The sequence below is a fragment of the Lissotriton helveticus genome, chromosome 2_1 (genome assembly GCF_964261635.1).
Source record: "Lissotriton helveticus chromosome 2_1, aLisHel1.1, whole genome shotgun sequence".
Classification (NCBI taxonomy): Eukaryota; Metazoa; Chordata; class Amphibia; order Caudata; family Salamandridae; genus Lissotriton; species Lissotriton helveticus.
Genome location: NC_136059.1, coordinates 604,281,316 through 604,301,394, shown reverse-complemented (window position 1 = coordinate 604,301,394; position 20,079 = coordinate 604,281,316). Strand labels below are relative to the sequence as shown.

Genomic DNA, 20,079 nt, shown 5'->3' with positions numbered 1-20,079 from the left:
AGGTTTCCCTAGGTGCCGCCTGAGCTAGGGTTCAAAATCCGCAGCTAGGCACTTTGCAAAAAAAGGGTCTGTTTTCACTGAAAAAATGTGAAGTGTCCACGTTGCGTTTTGGGACGTTTCCTGACGCGGGTACTAGTCCGACCCACACAAGTAAGGTACTATTTTTATTGGGAGACTTACGGGAACACAGAATTGTGGAACTACTGTTATTACCTATTGACTTTCGATGCATTTCTACCTTCCAAATGTAAGACAATGTGTAAAAAAGAATTCACTTTGAAAAAGGTCCTATAATTCACATGTGGTATGGGTACCCACAATTTCGGAGATGTGCACATAGCTACCGTTTCTAAACTCTATATTTTGTCCCCATTTCAGAAATACATAGGTGTCTTCCATACCGATTTTTCACTGTTCATATTTTTCCAAATGATCTGCTATATATTCAGTACACAATTAAAACCATACCAAGACGCTGCTGTTATTGGGTTCTTGCTGGGCCTACAAGTCCTATATATCCCCACAATCAGAAGGGTCCAACGGATGTAACAGTATATTGCTTTCAAAAATCTGTCATACTTAGAACAAGTTACAGGTGAAAACAACATTTTGCTGTATATTGGCCAACTTCAGGGTCCCCTCCAGGGGAATCAACAAACCCTGGGTACCTTTTAAATCCCCATGATGTTGGAAGAAAAGGAAGCAAATTTGGAGTGGAATCCTTATGTGGTCAAAAAGTTACAGGGGTCTTAGCCTAGGCCTTTTACCCCACTGTGCTAAGCCTTTTTATGGCTATTTGGGGTAGTTCACGACAACCCCAAATAGCCACAAACAGGCTTAGCACAGGTGAGTAAAAAGCCTAGCAGCAAAGGGGTTAAAAGCAACAATTATCTTAAAATTATGCAATATTCTCCAGAACAATGGTTATGATGTTCGACCTATTCCCTGTACAACACCCTCAAGGAACATACCCAGTGATAAAACCTATGCAGAACATTGTAGCAGGAGTCTTCGAACTAACTCAAATGGCTGCATGAGCTCCGAGGGACAATTCACCTTGGTAATAACCCAGTCATTTCAACCGGCAGACATATTGGAAATCGGGGACAACTACCCACCGTGACACTAAATACGGAGTATTCTTGATCTTGACTGGCTGGGTCAATTATATGTCAGAGGCTGAAACATTACTTTTCTCCAACACACTACAATGTGATGATAAGTTGTGTAGAAGGGTTTTGATATTAAAAAAAACTCTTACCTGTTTGACTGCTGTAGCAACCAAAGGAGCTCCTCCCACGAGTGACGAACCAGAGCAGCTCTGACAGGGAATGTCACAGGCTGGCTAAGAGGGCTGCATATATATTCCATTTGTTTTACCATCTCCCAACTGTAGCCTATAGCACAGAAAGAAACATTTGCCATATTTTAAGGTTTGCACACATCGGCAATGCTTTGGATAAAAAATACATGAACTGAAACGCATTGCAGAACAAAAGCAATTACTTAGTAACAGCAGCATGTTTATCCTTCAGCAACCTAATGGTAGGACACTAACATAGCTCATTATACTAAAGCATTTACTATATTGCAAAATAACCTGACAGCTGACAATACCAAGGCATGGACTATACCAGAGATAGTGGATGGGAAAGGGAAGCGACACATAACGGGAAAAGAAATCACCGAGGCTTCCGCTGCTTATTATGAGGCTCTCTAGATGTCCACTTCCGAGATGTCAGGTGCTGCCTGTGAGGAATTTCTGAGCGGTGGGACCCTCCCGGGTGGGACCCTCCCTCAGCTGACAGAAGAACACCGAGACTTACTAGAGCAAAACCTGACAGTAGAGGAAATGAGTACAGCAGTGCACACCTTGTAATGTGGGAAGGAGGTGAGGCAGAAGGGCTCCTGGCGAATTATTCAAATGTATGTTAAACAAGACAGCGGAATAACTTCTAAATATGTTCCAAGGGGCCAGGAAGGATGGAACATTACTGGAGGACCAATGAACGGCAGTGATAGTGGTGATCCCTAAAGAGGGTAAACCACCAACAGGCTGTGGGTCATATAGACCATTCTCACTGCTGAACTACGAGGCTAAAGTATTGGCCAAGGCCTTAGCGATTTGCCTGCGAACAGTGATAATATCTCTGATTCATTCAGATCAAACTGGATTTATGCTGCATAGGGGAACAAGACTAAATCTATGAAGGCTATCTGGGATCATGCATGTGACGGAATCCGCTTTTACAGAACCGGTGGCTCTTCTGTCCATAGAGCTAAAATGGCATTCGATAACGTGGAATGGAGATACCTTTTTGCTGTTTTAACACGTCTAGGTTTTGGGCACAGGTTCATTGGGTGGGTCAGGCTTCTATACGCCCATCCGCTAATAAGAGTACAAGTCAATAATTCGGGCCCAGGGTGTTTGACCTCTGAAAAGGTATGAGACATGTTTCCCTCCTGACCCCAACGCTCTTTGTTTTGGCCCTGAAGCCATTGGCGGCATGGATGCGTAAAGATACCCTTATCTGGAGCACTCCAGTGAGAGGTGATTGAGATGAATGTATCTCATCATACGCGGACAATGTCCTACTATATGTCACGAGGCCCATGCATTCCATTGATAGGATTTAACAGATTCTCCACATATTGGGAAACCACTCAGGATATCGTATACATTGGGACAAGTCCCTACTGTTTCCGCTGGTGGGCTGGGAATACCCAACCTGACTTCTAGATGTAGGGTCCCAGCAGAGGTGTCTGGCTTTAAATACCTGGGCATATATGTGACTAGAAAGAAGCAGACCTTTTATGCTAAGAACCTGGCCGTCCAATTGGATCGATTCTGTAGAGCTGCCCAGCCTTGGCAGAAGCTTTTGCTTCAATTAATGGACCGAGCGGCCATGATTCAAATGAGGACTTTCATGTGCCTGCTGTATATTTTGCAAAAGACGCCCTTTCTAATTCCGCAAGCTTTTTTCTAGAAGGGAAATGCGGAACGACTACTGTTGTGGAATGGCGGTACCTCCCATATGGCCCTACAAAAGTTGCAGAGAGGGGTCTACGAAGGAGGGCTAGCAATGCCTGATGTCAAGAAGTACTATTGGGCCGCACAGTTAGTCACAATGAACAAAGGTATATTTGGGGACCAAGCTGATCCGTCCTTCAGAGTAGACAGAATGGCCATGAGCGAAATGGAGATATAAAAAAATATATGGTTGGCGCTGGCCGTGGTGGTGGCCAAGCTCAATATAGCACAGGGCCGAGGGCCGGCTTCTCTCCCGAGGGTGGCTGACTGGAAGGCAGACCTGAATTGGTGCTGGGGGGTCAAAAATACAATCTATATGAGTAGAGGATGACCAGGTAAACGGGAGAAGGTATGGGGGATTGGCAGGAACACCGAGGGCTGTAGATAGGGACACCTAGGTATAGGCAGGAGAAAGGTGTACAACTGTGAGTCGGATTTTTAAAAGCGATTGTTGATGTAACTATTGTGCATTCTGGCATATGGATTGATGATATACTGGAACTTTAATTTCAATGAACTGTTGATTGAGCACTGATAAATAAACAGTCATTACAGAAGAAAAAATAGGTTCTGAAGTACATCTAGGTCAAAATGAGCATCCATTTTCAGCAATACCCACAAAAGACTAACAGAAATATGTGAAAAACTTTGACAATTGGACATGAAGATCTGATCAATTTTATCACTCACAGATGCAGCTGGACAAATACAGATGCTGCCTTCAATCTAACGGAGAAAGGGAAGCTATACTGAAGGACCGTCTTAGGAATTGGCATCCCTTGTTGTGCTTTTACATCTCTCTTGTTCTTCATATATATCCTTTTAAAGCACTCTGGGCTGGACCACCAAGCCTTACCTGACTGTGCTAGGAACAATAACCCCACAAAAACCTTTGGATCTTAAACAATTGAGAAACGCAGGGAGTGTTCAATTTCACAAGGGTGTTCAATTGTTCTTGGCTGTTAGTGTGATTCCAGCTTTCTTAAAATTCTGTAACCTTTCTCATAAGTTAGAAATGCTGTCTTGGACGGGGGCCGGCTCTACAGCTAATATGAACAGCCCTATTCAACCAAAATAAAGTTGGCTGGGTCAGGAGGCTCAGTTGACTGAAGTACACAAGGCATGATTCTGTATTTAACTCCCCCAGTCCTAAGCTGCTGATAAAAAGAGACACTAAATGGTTTCCTGAACGTATGAATTAAATGATCTTTGCATTTCTTTTGAACAATATGGATATACCAAAGTATATGCTTTAACCTGAAATAGAGATATTGTTCTATAATAACAGCAGCGAATAATCGAGAACGGGAGGCGGTAAGTGGCACTGACGACCCGCTAACGGAGGCACGTGCGGAACATGTGCGCCTCCTAGAGAGGTTACGCAACCTCAACTACGCTGCACACTCGGCGCAAACGCATCACCTAAGCGATAGGCCTGGCTAACTATTGGCTTGGTTGATTTCACAAGAGGACCGAGAGGCTCCGGTGGCGGCGTTGCATGTCGACGGGCAGGGGCTGATATACTCACAACGCCAAATCCATGAAGCGTTCTCATTCCACTATGATGCTCTTTATCGCTCCCAACTTCGTGATCCCCGCCCTGACGTACTGGAATACCTATCCCCCCTCCAGATGCCGCAACTTACCGTTGCGCAGCAAGACGATCTGGGAGCCTTGCTCACGCCGGAGGAGCTCCGTGATGCCATATTCAATCTATCCAACAGTAAATCCCCTGGCCCGGATGGCCTACCGGCCGAATTTTATAAGGCTGGTTCGGACATCCTCATTTCGGAACTTCTAAAAATGTACACTGCGGCCACAGAAGACTCCTCCCTCCCTCCCATCCTAAACGAAGCCAATCTGATCTCCATCCCTAAACCCGGCAGAGACGCCACACGAGTGGGCTCTTATCGCCCCCTAGCCCTTCTGAATACAGATTATAAAATACTGGCCTCCACTCTGGCTCGGAGGCTGGCCCCACTGGTTCCCCAACTGGTGCACCATGACCAGAATGGCTTTGTACCAGCGCGCCACACCTCGTACAACATCCGTCGGCTGTTCCGGATGCAGGAATATGCTGTCCCACGCTGGCCGCGAGTGGGGTGCCTGGTACTAGACCTTGAGAAGGCATTCGACTCGGTTGAGTGGCCGTATCTGGTGGCTGTGATGTAGAAATACCGCCTGGGCGATGGCTACGAGACTATGGTCAACTTACTATACTGCGGACCCATGGTCCGAGTCCGTACCCGAACTACTATCTGACGCCATCCGTGTGCGGAGGGGCACCAGACAGGGTTGCCCCTGTCACCCCTGCTATTTTCGTTAGCCATGGAACCCCTGGCCACGATCCTTAGGGACAGGGGACAAAAATGGGGAATCCCGATGGTCGATGGGATACATGTGGTCTCGCTGTACGCAGACGACCTGCTATTATATGTCCAGGTCCTGACTAACGTACCAGAATCCCTTACGGAAATCTTCCAGACCTTCGAAACCATGTCGGGATTGCGGGTTAACTGGTCCAAATCGGGAGCCTATTCTTTTAGTCCAGATACGCCTGAAAGTGACATCCACATCGGCGGGGAGAGGCTACAGTGTTACTCCACCACTTTTCGGTATCTGGGAATTCATGTTTACCGGGCCCCAGCAGATATCCTGGAGGGAAACCTGCTAAGGGCGATAACCTCCATCCGCGCCCAAATTGGTTTCTGGAAGACCCTACCCCTGAATGTGCCTAGCCGGGTGGCGCTGACCAAGATGATTGTCCTACCGAGACTACTATATTACTTCGCCAACATCCCGACATATGTGCCTACCAAAATATTTTGGGAACTAGAGATCCTGATCCGTGGCCTAATCTGGAATAAAGGCCGACCCCGAGTGGCACTGACCAAGCTGTACATGACAACTGAGTCGGGAGGCCTAGCGGTCCCCAACATGGAACTATACTACTTAGCCGCACAGCTGCAATGGGTATCGGGATGGCTCTGCGACAAGAACCTGGGGGACACTGCCTCGGACATGACTATCTACACCCAGACCCAAATATGCACACTCTTTCACCCTATGACCCGTACCCCCTGTCCTTCACAATTGCATCTGGCGGTGGCACGGCGATGTTTTTTGCGCTGCCTGCGGCTTACCCGCGCCACAAAGCCATATGCCCCGATACTCCCGCTCTTAGGCACCCCTGGAACAGCAGGTACACTGACGGAGGCCCATTTGACTAGCTAGACGCGCGCAGGGGTGGAAACGCTGGGTGACCTCTATGCAGATGGCGCGCTGCTCTCCTTTGCGGATCTTGCCGCCAGCACGGATCTTCCTGCTGGGCAGTTTCTACTACACGCACCCCTTACCCACACACTGACTGCCTCCTGGGGCGATGTGTCGGAGGAACTACCGGTGCACCATTTCGTGCAGTACTTACATGTCATGGGCAACGGTTCACACATTATACATCGGCTAGCGCAGGCCTTACTATTGCACACGCAGCCTCCCACACTACAACTCAGAGAGAAATGGGCGACCGACAGAGGGAGGGATTGGACTGACAAGGAGTGGGCGATTATATTAGCTGGGCCGACTAATATCCCACGCAACCCCCGTTTCAAACTTATCCAACTCTACATTTTACACCGGGCCTACCTCAGACCTGACAAGATAAACAGATACTTCGCAGCCACTGACACCGCCTGCCAAAGATGCTCTCTGATAGGGGCGGATCTCCTACACATGCTCTGGCACTGCCCTGTCATACTAACATACTGGGATGAGGTCACGACACTACTCACACAGTGCACTGATGAACAAGTACCGAAGACGTGGGAAGCCTGTATTTTGGGACTTTACAAGCGCACGAAGCACAACAAGGTACATACAAGATTCTGGGACATGGGCCTCATCACAGCCAAACGCTTACTCACCAAACATTGGAAGGCCAGCGCCCCACCCCACACCCGACATTGGCATACATCCTTCGTTAATTGGGCGCGGGTGGAGGGCACAGTGCTCTTCCGGGAGGAAACAGCTGGACTTAGAAAATTCCCAATCGCGCAGCTCTGGGGCGACCTCCTTGCATCCTTCCAACAAGCCTGTCAAGAACAAGGAATAACCTGAACAAGCCTATGCAACACCAAACTGCTCACACGCACACGTTAAATCGTCCCGCCATGCCCTGCCCCAGGGTCGATGCCCCTTCGCCGGAACTGCTAACACCCCTATACTAACATGCCATTGGACATGCACACTCTTTCCCCTCCCCTCCCTGTTTCTTTCACTATTACGTTGATGTTCGTTATTGTTTATCTACCGGTCACGTTTCTTTGACCACGTCCAATATTGTTACTAACAGAGTCGGCCTACAAGCCGTGACAAGTCGCAGACGGCTATATACCTGTAGACACACTCCTTCTATGTTGCCACGACAGGCCGCAGCACACCATACACGAATGATGCGGACCATGCTCGGAATGACTACTATCCGGCGCCGGGTGAACGCACCCATATACGAACCCCCACCTCTAGCATCCATATATGGACTGTGAATACTGGAGAGCTCGGCCCATACTGGGCCAACAGTCGCCTGGGCCCCGCTGAGGTGGTCGCAACCTAGTGTCGCCGACCACAAGCGCCTGCTACCTTGCATTAGTGAGCTATACCATTGAACACCTGCCCACGACATGATGGCATCTCAAACACAAAAACCTTAGGGTCTATATTCTGAGTCCACACCTTACCTGGGAACTATTGCCGCCTTTTGATTGAGTTGTAACGTGGACTTACCTTACAGCTTATAGGATGCAGCTATCACTAATGTGACGATATGTTTAAGCTGAGGAACATTAAAAAAAACACACAAAAACCACAGGCCGAATGTCATTATACAGCATGTTTAATGTTACAACCATGTTTTTCTTTCTTTTCTTAAACTGCGCCGCTGGACCCCAGGGTTGCCAGCTAAATGGCTGTGTTAACTTATCAATGGTTTACTTGAATGTTCTTTATTATCTTCTCTCAGCAGCTGTTCCTGCGGATTGCAGGCTATGTGACAAGTACATCTGTATTTCTTTATTCTTCAAACAATAAAGGTCTTTAAAAAAAATAAAAAATAAAAATTAACAGCAGCGAATAGGGATGTTAGTTTGAATCCCAGATTTGGTAGTAGGTCTTGATTTGAAACAAACAACTGCATGTTTGCCAAATGCAGTATGTTTAAGGCTATTACGAGGCCACATGTCCAAAGTACATTCTCAATAATCTTTTACCATCTGCACACTTCGTTCAAAAAGCCTGCAAAATAAGAAAAAGTGGAATGACAGTCAAGGACCAGAGATGCCTGTCATACTGCAACTTCTCTTAATTTCTCCATAACATTTCTAAAACGTATATCCTCTGGTCAAAGGGATGATGTAGCTGCTTAGCATGTTTGGATCATTCATGTAACTCAAACCACTTACTTTGACTCCATGCGACTCACAAAGTCTACTTCTACTTTTGTCCCCCAATGTCAGCTTTATAACATACTCCAGGCTTCAGAGGTAGGTTATGCACTAGCCTCTCACACGCTGGGGAAGGCTGCTGGCTTGGGGACTATATTTTTCATGATTTTTATATGAGCCTGGTAAAAATGTGTCTTAATTCCTTACCCAGATCATCAACGATGTATTTAGATCTGGGTAGTTTCTGTTAACATGGCACCGAGCTGTACTTACACAATACATATGAAAGGAGATAAATCAAACCTATCCAACTAATATACCATTTCATCTGTAGAAGATATATTTTCAAAACTTTTTTTGAATTGCATACGTATGTGTATGTAAGGAGGGTCTTATATTTTGAGCAAGGACAACTAATCTTCTGGGGAGGCCTGAGCACCATTGACCATGTTTATTGGCTAAATGTCATTTTTAGGTCGAGCTGGTGTAGCAGTGCGAAGCACTGCGTCCAGCCCTGGGAATGTGAGACAGGGGATGGGCACTCGCAGGGGATTCTCCCATGTGAGTGCGCACGTTCACCCACATGCCGTGCACATCTCCTGTCCCACATTGTCAGGAAGCGGATAACACATACACACAGACGCGCACGTGCACACACACAAACACACGCGCGCACACACACGCACCCTCCCACCCCTCCCCACCCTCACTCCTACCCCTCTCCCCCCTTACCTCACCGGGCTCTTGTCGCTGCGCTGCTGTCATCTCTGCATCATCTGGCACACGCCCCGCAGAGCACTCGAGCTCCTCTGCCAGCACAACTCGGGGCTCTCCCCTTATGCATGGGAGCCCCGCAGTGCTTTCTGATGTTCTTCACCCGGGCCCCCTCCTGGGACCCGGGACTTCAGCTAGCGGACCTGGGAGGGCGGAGGCTGCCCGTGCATGGGCGGCATTTCTAACCGGGGCTCTTCAGAACAAAAGTTAGAAATGGCGCGCATGTGCGGGCAGCCCCCGCCCTCCCAAGTCTCCTCACAGCCCGGATACTGAGCTTGTTGTTAATCTCACTAATTATTTTGCATGCCTTGCTGTGCTCCTCTGTCTGTTCAGTGCACCCGTAGCTAAGAAGGTCGGCAGCGTCTCTCTGCGCATGAAACAGGTTGAAGAACTGTTAGTAACACCTGCTTTTTTTTTGCATCTACCACCCCATACTTCATTTGTGCACTCTGTATAACCTTGTCTTCGCATTCACTGGCCTGCTCTGGGCTGTCAGAACCCCCTTGCCTACTGTGTTCAGGGCCGGTGATTGCTGGTGAGGCTGTGGTGCCATGCTTGCTGAAGCGATGGTATCTGTAATGCATTGTGGGAGCCGCAGTGTCCTCGGTGTGGGTGGAGTCATGAAGGCACAACGGCCAAGGTGTGCTCTACAAGGAAACTTCTCAAATGCACTGCTAAAAAGGGTGAAGGATGCGTGCAGCACAAAATAAATGTTTGCTAATGTTAGGTGTGGTCCCTGTTGGTGGTAAGCTCACCCCGCTGTTGTTCCTCCCCAGAGTTGGCTCACACATTGCGTTGCACAGCCATTTGGCGTCCTTTTCCTTGTTTAGTGGGCTTTAATCGTAAAGTGCACTCGTTACCCGGTGGTCTTTAAAAGCTGTAGTGTTCGCTGCTTTTATCATCACTTGGTCAGGCTCCTCTGTCTATAGCTCCGATGAGCCCTTGCCTTTCCCTACATTGCATACAGCGAGTATTGTCATCTGCTCAGTCGCACAATTCATCAGTTCCCAGACCTTTTCAGACCATTCCAGGAGTACCTCAGGAAAATGAACTGACTGTCTGCCCTTGTTCTACCCTTTGCTTCCTGTTTCCTTTGTGCCCTATCGTCTGCCTCTCTCCTTCACCTGTCTCCTCTCTTCCCTTGTCTCCCTTCCCTACTGGTCTGCTCTTCCCTGCCCCTCATCCCCCCTTGTGCCATCTTTCTACTCTGCTCCTCACCTCCTGTGCCCCCTCCTCTCTCCTGCTGTGTCCCCTCCTCTTTCCTCCTGTGTCCCCTCCTCTCTCCCCCCTCATCGCTCATCCTCTTTCCTCCTCTCCTCCTGTGTACCCTCCTCTCTCCTCCTCTCGTCCAGTGTCCCCTCCTCCTGTGTCTCCTCCTCTCCTCCTGTGTCGTCTCCTCCTGTGTCGTCTCCTCCTGTGTCGTCTCCTCCTGTGTCCCACTCCTCTCCCCCCTCATCGCTCATCCTCTCCTCCTGTGCGCCCTCCTCTCGTCCTGTGTCACCTCCTCTCTGCTTCTCCCCTCTTTTTCGCTCTCTCCCTCATGTATGGCTCTCTGCTGGAAATGGGTGAGAAGCGCAAGGACATGCTGGAGCAAAGCTGCAAGAAGCTCATGGTCTTCCGTGAGGCCAATGAGCTGCAGCAGTGGATCAATGAGAAGGAGGCTGCCTTGACCAATGAGGAGGTGGGGGCCGACCTGGAGCAGGTGGAGGTGCTGCAGAAGAAGTTTGACCACAACTCGGGGCACCACCACGTCACTCGGAGACACCACCACGTCACTCGGAGACACCACCATATCACTTGGGGACACCACCAAATCACTCGGGGACACCACCAAATCACTCGGGGACACCACCAAATCACTTGGGGACACCACCAAATCACTCGGGGACACCACCACATCACTCGGGAACACCACCACATCACTCGAGAACACCACCACCACATCACTCGAGAACACCACCACCACATCACTCGGGGACACCACCACATCACTCGGGAACACCACCACATCACTCGGGGACACCACCACTCATCACTCGGGGACACCACCACTCATCACTCGGGGACACCACCACTCATCACTCGGGAACACCACCACATCACTCGGGGGCACCACCATATCACTCGGGGGCACCACCATGTCACTCGGGGGCACCACCACGGCACTCGGGGGCACCACCACGTCACTCGGGGGCACCACCACGTCACTCGGGGGCACCACCACATCACTCCGGGGCACCACCACATCACTCCGGGGCACCACCACATCACTCGGGGGCACCACCACATCACTCGGGGGCACCACCACATCACTCTAATACACCACCACATCACTCAGCCCAACCACATCATCACTCAGCACCACAACAGCACTGTCCTTGCTTGCTACCAACAAGCATTGCCATTGCCAATAGGACTCGCATTAGGAAAGTGTAAGCTATTGGCTTTGTGAATAACAATGCTAATAATTTATATATTTTCAAAGCCAACACATATTAAAAAAAATTTATCATTTACAATGCCAATAGCTCACACTTTCCTAATGCAAGACCTATTGCATTGCAAATGCTTGTTTAGATCAAGCCTATAAGACAGTGCAAGACAAACCAACAATATATAGGGGCTTGCAGATTGCCTATCGGAAACACCTAAGTGTCCTTCACTCCCTTCACGTGGCTTTCTCTCGCCTGTGTACGTCTCTTCTCTAGTTCTGTGTCTTGCTGTTTTTAGCTTGTATACTTCTTCCCCCCCGAATGCTGCTTTTACCTCCACTGCCCATGCCATGTGTTTTCCCGTCCCCAACCACTCCTTCATTGGCCCCCACCCTAAAGTTCTATTATTATTTTTTTTCAAAATTTTAAAATACATAAAAAACTCTTTGATGCTACTTTTTCATTTTATAGACTTCAGAGCAGTAAATAAAACAACAAAAAGCAAAATGTACTTGCGGCATTTTCCAAGCAAGCATGCGTGGTCATATGTGCTTGCATAATGACACATGCGCACGCCTACATCCTCACGCATGCGTGCACACACATAAGGCCCGCCATCTTGCCTTTTTTTTGCCTCTTTATTCATACATGGTACAGCACGAACAAAGGGCATCCATTGACAGAATCAAAAGGTCTCAAAGGCCAGAGCTATTGGCTTTGCGAATGCTAGTTTGCGATAGCGTGCACATGGCAAAATGATGAAATCCGCGGGCTACAAGGGAAATGTATTGAGAGGGTGCCTGGGTCACTCCTATACGAATTGCAACTTTTCAGAGCTGGAGACAGTGGATGTGGCTTCATCTTGTGAAGTCTGTGCTACAGTGGACAATTTTCTTTTAACCCCTTCGATGCTGATGACGGAGCGGTTCCGTCATCAGCATCGGTTGGGCTGTGCTGATGACGGAACCGTTCCGTCATCAGTACAGCCCTGGGGGGGGGAGCGCTGGCGCTCCCCCCCCCCACTGTGCAGCGATCTTGTGTTTTTTTGCAGGGGTGGCAGCGGAAGACTTTCCGCTGCCACCCCCTGGCCCCCCCCACGCTTCCTGGTGACGTCAGCGCGCACTGCGCGCGCCGACGTCATCAGGAAGCGCTGGACGCGCTGGAAGCCATTTCTTTCCAGCGCGTCCAGCAAAGAGGTTCGTGTTTTGTGCTCCGGTGGGGCGGGGGGGCCGGTTTTCGGTGCCTTGAGGCATCGGGAGGGAGGAAACTGTGTTTCCTCTCCCCTGATGTCCCAATGCAGGGCATTCCTGGTGCACGATCGCGCACAGCGTCGCGATCGTGCACCAGGAATGCCCCACTAGACACCAGGGATTGTATTTGGCCATAAATATTTGTGCAGGAAGCGACCCCTTGGGCAAGGGTCGCTTCCTTTGGGGGCTGTAATGGTTCTCAGACTTTTCTGCCCTCCTGGGGCAGATCGGCCTTTTTTTTGGCCGATCTGCACCCAGGGGGGGCAGAAAAGCCCACTAGACACCAGGGATTGATATTTGGCCATATTTATTTGTCGAGGAAGCGACCCCTTGGGCAAGGGTCGCTTCCTTTTGAGGCATGAATATTTTCAGACTTTTCTGCCCCCCATGGGGCAGATCGGCCGTTTTGTTTGGCCGATCTGCACCCAGGGGGGGGGCAGAAAAGCCCACTAGACACCAGGAATTGATTTTTATTTATAAAGGAAGCGACCCCTTGGGCAAGGGTCGCTTCCTTAGGGGGATAAAATATTTTTCAGACTTTTCTGCCCCCCCCCCCCTGGGGCAGATCGGCCGTTTTTTCGGCCGATCTGCACCCAGGGGGAGCAGAAAAGCCCACTAGTCACCAGGGATTTGTTTTTTATTTGAAAAGGAAGCGACCCCTTGGGGAAGGGTCGCTTCCTAGTGGCCCTAATATTTTTTTAGACTTTTCTGCCCCCCCCTGGGGGCAGATCGGCCATTTTTTTGGGCCGCATCTGGACCCAGGGGGGGGGCAGAAAAGCCCACTAGACACCAGGGATTGATTTATATTTATAAAGGAAGCGACCCCTTGGGCAAGGGTCGCTTCCTTAGGGGGATGTAATATTTTTCAGACTTTTCTGCCCCCCCCTGGGGCAGATCGGCGTTTTTTTTGGCTGATCTGCACCCAGGGGGGGCAGAAAAGCCCACTAGTCACCAGGGATTTTTGTTTTGAAAAGGAAGCAACCCCTTGGGGAAGGGTCTCTTCCTAGTGGCCCTAATTGTTTTATAGACTTTTCTGCCCCCCCTGGGGGCAGATTGGCTGGGTTTTTTTACCGTTTCTGGACCCAGGGGGGGGGAATAGAAAAGCCCACTAGACTCCAGGGTTATTTTTTTTTATAGGGAGCGACCCCTTGGCCAAGGGTTGCTTCCTTGGGCCCATTTGTTTTCAGTATGTTCTGCCGTGTCTTTATTTGGCCTCTCTGCCCTCCGTAGGGTTGCTTCCAGGGGGCCCACGTTTATAATGATTTATAATCTTCCCCCCTTGGGGACAGACACCCCATTTGTGACATACCCTGTGACATAGCCTGTTGTAATGTGTGTTGTTTTTGTTTCTTCTAATGTGTATTGGTTTTTTTCTCTTTAGATTGTTGCAGTGTGCGGTTCTGATACTGGTGGTTCTGTTGTTCTGCTGTTTCTGTAGTTGCATGTGTTTGGTAAGAGACCTTTTTTTTGTTCAATTGTAATGTAATTGTTTATTTTGCAAAGTGTGTAGTAATACGAGTATGTTTTGTTTCTGTTTGTTGTGATTGTAAAACATGTTTTGCATTTGTTTTTGATGTGTCCTTCTGTAGATGTAAGTTTTTTTTTCTTCTTTCTAGTGGGATATCGTTGCCTATTTGCTGTGTCTTTGCAGAGTAGGTGCTGGTGAGTGTAGTTGTGTCTTGTAAGTGAATTGTATATTTTTTCTAAATATAGTTTTTTGTGAAAAAGTCTTACATTTTTTATCTTACTTTGCGCAGTGTTGGGGTTGTTGAGTTGTTTGTGCAGACTCCTTTATTTGTAAGGATAATGGCTAGCCGCCGGATTACTGATCAACAAGTTGTTGGAATGCTTTTTGATTCTTCCTCTGACCATGGTCCAGAGTCTGACTCTGATTCTGAGCCAGAGGTGGGAGGTGAAGATTCAGGTAGTGAGTTTTCTCTACACATGGCTTCATCTGATGATGAAGACACTTTGAGTGCGGATGAAGCTACTTTTGGTGTGGATGATGTGCCTGTGGTTGGGGAGGACATTGCTGTGGTTGTGGTTGGGAAGGACATTGTTGTGCCTGTGGTTGCGGAGGACATTGCTGTGCCAATAGTGCGGCAAGAGACATCTGGGCTGCAGCCTGGGGCTGCTAGACTTCCAGTTGGTGTAGTGAGACAAGAGGCAGCTGGGCGGCGGCCTGTGGCTGCAAGACTTGACGATGAAAGTTCTGACCTCTGGGTTGCACCAGGCATGGTGCAGCCGGCATTGCCTGAATTTACTGGTGTTCCAGGGTGTAGGGTGAACACTGAAAACTTTTTGCCTATTGATTTTTTCAAGATGTTTATGAATGATGTGTTTTTGGCAGAGATTGTAGAGCAGACTAATTTGTATGCTGAAAATTTTTTGAGGGTGAACAGTGCCAGCCTTAAGCCCCATGCTAGAGCTACCCGGTGGACTCCCACAAATTTGGAGGAGATGAAAAAGTTTTTCGGTTTAACTTTTTTGATGGGCTTGCTTAGGAAACCATCAATGGCTTCATATTGGTCTACTAGTCCCTTGATGGCAACAGCTATATTTCCGGCAGTCATGAGTCGTGATAGGTATTTGCTTCTGCTGCGGATCATGCATTTTGTTGACAATAGTCTTGCTTTGCCACGAGATCACCCTGATTGTGACCGTCTTTTCAAGATTCGGCCTGTCATTGATCATTTGGTTGATCGATTTTCTGAGATCTTTTATCCTGGGAAAGAAATTGCAGTGGATGAGTCTTTGCTGTTGTTCAAGGGCTGCTTGGTATTTCGGCAATACATTCCTAGTAAGAGGGCACGCTATGGAATCAAACTGTATATGCTGTGTGACAGTGAGACTGGATATGTCTCTAATTTCAGGGTGTACACTGGTAAGGAATCCAGGATTAACCCCCCTGGTTGTCCGTCGACTTTTGGAGTGACTGAGAAAATTGTGTGGGAACTTGGTCGTGGATTGTTTAACAAAGGCCATCATTTGTATGTCGATAACTTCTACACTGGTGTGCGGTTGTTCAGGGAATTGGCCAAATTGGACACTGTTGCTTGTGGCACAATCCGCTCAAACCGTAAAGGTTTCCCAAAAGAACTTGTTTGTCGAAAGCTTGCTCGGGGACAGTGCAGTGCATTGCGTTGTGAGGAGCTTCTAGCTGTGAAGTTTTCGGACAGGAGAGATGTCTACATGTTGACTACAATACATGATGAAAGCACTGAACCGGTGACTGTTTGGGGTCAGGTTGCAGAAGTGCGCAAACCTGTGTGCATACTGCACTACAATAAGTACATGGGTGGTGTTGACAGAGTAGATCAGAGATTGGAACCGTATGCTGCTCTTCGTAAGGCTTACATTTGGTACAAGAAGTTGGCTATCCATCTTTTCCACTTGGCAACCTTTAATGCTTTTGTTGTGTTCCAGAAATCTTGTCCCCAGTCAAAGATGACTTTTGTAAAGTTTCAGGAGTCTGTAATAGGCAGCCTTGTTTTAGTGGAACAGGCAAGTGTTCCTAGAGTTGCAGTGGTGGAGGATGTTGCCAGATTGAAAGATCGCCACTTTCCTGATACAACTCCTCCTACAACCTCAAAAGACTTTCCCAGTCGGAGATGTAGAGTCTGTTGGCGAAGAGGTTTGCGGAAGGAGGTTCGCATGTACTGCCCCGACTGCCCTTCAAACCCCGGGCTGTGTGTATCTGCTTGTTTTAGATTGTACCACACGCAAAAGAATTTTTGGAAGTATCAATGAGCGGTAAAGTGAACTGGTTGGTCTTTATTCTGTAAAACTTATTGTTCAGTTTCAAAGTTTGTATTTGTGTAGTCTTTTTAGATTTAGTTGTCGAGTTAGTAGATTTGTATCAATTTGCAATTTGTTTTTGTTTCTCTTTTATTTAAAAAAAAAACTAAAGTATGATGTTGGTTTGCGTGTAGTGTCCATTGTCTGACTGTGTGCATGGTTTGGTGCTTGGCTGCCGGTGTCTGTGGACTGGTGCTTGTCTGGCGGTGTCTGCGGACTGGTGCTTGACTGGCGGTGTGCGTGGTCTGGTGCTTGACTGGCGGTGTGCGTGCTCTTGCGCTTGCCTGGTGTTGTGTTTGGATTTGTCTTTGGCTGGTGGTGTTCGTGGAGTGGTGCTTGGCTGGCGGTGTGTGTGGAGTTGTGCTTGGCTGGTGGTGTGTGTTGAGTGGCGCTTGGCTGGTCGTGTGTGTGGAGTGGCGCTTGGCTGGTGGTGTGCGTGGAGTGGTACTTGGCTGTCTGTGCACGTAGTGGTGCTTGGCTGGTGTTGTGTTTGTGGAGTGGTGCTTGGCTGGTGTTGTGTTTGTGGAGTGGTGCTTGGCTGGTGGTGTGTGTGGAGGGGCGCTTGGCTGGTGGTGTGCATGGAGTGGTACTTGGCTGTCTGTGCACGGAGTGGTGCTTGGCTGGCGGTGTGTGTGGAGTGGCGCTTGGCTGGCGGTGTGTGTGGAGTGGCGCTTGGCTGGACGGTGTGCGTGGAGTGGTACTTGGCTGTCTGTGCACGGAGTGGTGCTTGGCTGGTGTTGTGTTTGTGGAGTGGCGCTTGGCTGGTGGTGTGCGTGGAGTGATGCTTGGCTGGTGGTGTGTGTGGAGTGGTACTTGGCTGTCGGTGTGCGCTGAGTGGTGTTTGGCTGGCGGTGTGCATGGTCTGGTGCTTGGATGGTGGTGTGGGTGGACTGGCGCTCGGCAGGCGGTGTGTGAGTAGTTACTTTCTGTTGGTCACTACACACACTGCTAGTTGAGTGACACTCCACACAGTCCATCATTTTGTGTAGTTGCAGTGTCAGAAATGTGGGCGTGTGAAAGTGATGGGCCCTTGAATGGCGCTGTTTGCTGGTGTGAGTGTTTAAATGTGATGGGTCCGCGGCTGGCGGTGTGAATGTTTTGTATGTGTCACGCGTACGAAAGGTGTATGAATGGCCTGTAAAGAGGTTGGTGCCTTGACGTGGCTTTACAGCTCACGAGCTGTGAGTCAGTGGTTCAATTTATCATACTTTCAATTATACGCAGTGTATTTCATTTTTGATGAAATTACTTGCGTATCCAATTGTATGTACTGAATCATCACTCACCCTCGTGCCAAATCCAACCAGTATGTGTGTGTGCTTGCGGATTAGATGGGTGTGCAGTAATAATTGTTTTTTTTCTCTTTCTGCAGTAGGGTGTACCTTGTCCCTTATTGTGATTGTTGTTATGTGTTGCTTTTACATTCGGATGGTGTCAATGGTCTGGTTTGTATCAGGTATGAAAGGTGCGTGAATGGCCTGTAAAACGGTTGGTGCCTTGTCGTGGCTTTACAGCTCACGAGTTGCGAGTCACTGGTTCGGTTTTTATGCATTTATTTATTGACAGAGCATTTCATTTTTTTTAAATATCTTGTTAATAAAATTTTATGTACTGAACCATCACTCGCCCTCGTGCCAAATCCAACCTGTATGTGTGTGTCTTTGAGGAATAGATAGCCGTGCTTGAATGTTTGACTTTTGAGTAACTCTGTTAAGGTGTGGTATCATTTTACTCGGGAGAACAAGGGGAACGCAGGGTGGTAGGACATTTTTGCCGGCACGGCGATCCCACGCCAAAAAGTTTGGAAAAGTGCTATTTTTACCTAATTTTAAGGTTTGCAAGGAGTTCTGGGTAGGAAAACATTGGGGGACCCACGCATGCCATACCTCCCTGGACTCTCCCGGGTGTCTAGTTTTCAGAACTGTTTGGGTTTGCTACTTTCCAAAGAATACCACCCAGCCCCGGGCCAAAAACTCAGGTGCCCCCCCCCCCCAATCAAAGTTATATTGCTTCAGGGTATTTTAAATTCACCACCGTACGTTTTGGACCTTTTCCTGTTGCAGCCACTATGGCTACCCACGCAAGTGAGGTACCGTTTTTATCGGGAGACCTGGGGGAACGCTGGGTGGGAGGTAATTTGTGTGAGCCCAGTGATGCCACGCTTTCCCACACTACAACGTGTGAAAAAATTGATTTTTTTTCTGCTAAAATTGAGGTTTGCAAGGGATTCTGGGTAAAGGAACGTTGGAGGATCCACGCAAGCCATACCTCCTTGGAAGCCCCCGGGTGTCTACTTTTCAGAAATGTGTGGGTTTGGTAGGTTTCCATAGATGGCTGTCTCGCACGGGGCCAGAAACCCAGGTAACCCCTCTTGCAAAAGCTGGTGAATTTGACAATGGTGACAATGTCAAGTCCACCAGCTTTTGCAAGAGGGGTTACCTGGGTTTTTGGCCCCGTGCGAGACAGCCATCTAGGGAAACCTACCAAACCCACACATTTCTGAAAAGTAGACACCCGGGGGCTTCCAAGGAGGTATGGCTTGCGTGGATCCTCCAACGTTCCTTTACCCAGAATCCCTTGCAAACCTCATTTTTAGCTGGAAAAAATCAGTTTTTTCACACGTTTTAGTGTGGGAAAGCGTGGCATCACTGGGCTCACACAAATTACCTCCCACCCAGCGTTCCCCAAGGTCTCCCGATAAAAATGGTACCTCACTTGCGTGGGTAGGCATAGTGGCTGCTTTAGGAAAAGGCCCAATTCTTACTGTGGAGACCAAAAAATTACCTTTAGCCAAATAATCTTATTTTTTGAGGGGGTCACCTGAGCTTTTGGCCCGGGGCTTGGCGGGCATCTTTGGAAACTACCAAACCCAAACAGTTCTGAGAACTAGACACCCGGGGGAGTCCAGGGAGGTATGGCATGCGTGGGTCCCCCAATGTTTTCCTACCCAGAAACCCCTGCAAACCTTAATTTTGGTCAAAAAAACCACTTTTCCGTACTTTTATGGGTGGGATCTCGCTGCTGGCACAAATGTCCTACCACCCAGCGTTTCCCTTGTTCTCCCGAGTAAAATGATACCTCACTTGTGTGGGTGGGCCCAAGGCATGTGACTCAGGCTGGGGGGCTTAATTTGTAAAACTTAAATACGACTAAATACTACTTTTTTCAAAATTAATTTTTGGCGTGTTCTGCTTTGGGGCACCCACACAAGTGAGGTATCCTTTTACTCGGGAGAACAAGGGGAACGCAGGGTGGTAGGACATTTTTGCCGGCACGGCGATCCCACGCCAAAAAGTTTGGAAAAGTGCTATTTTTACCTAATTTTAAGGTTTGCAAGGAGTTCTGGGTAGGATAAC

At 48.5% G+C, this 20,079-nt stretch overlaps 1 protein-coding gene across 2 annotated transcripts in view; it reads right to left on the bottom strand.

The window, feature by feature from the left end:
• The window catches only part of FAM151B (family with sequence similarity 151 member B), a 564,366-nt gene that overhangs the window by 147,594 nt on the left and 396,693 nt on the right, over window positions 1-20,079 (bottom strand). For both annotated transcript variants that reach the window (XM_078675308.1, XM_078675309.1), the window contains one exon: window positions 1,262-1,397. In XM_078675308.1, the coding sequence (XP_078531434.1) occupies window positions 1,262-1,397 (136 nt within the window). The remainder of the gene's footprint in view (window positions 1-1,261; window positions 1,398-20,079) is intronic.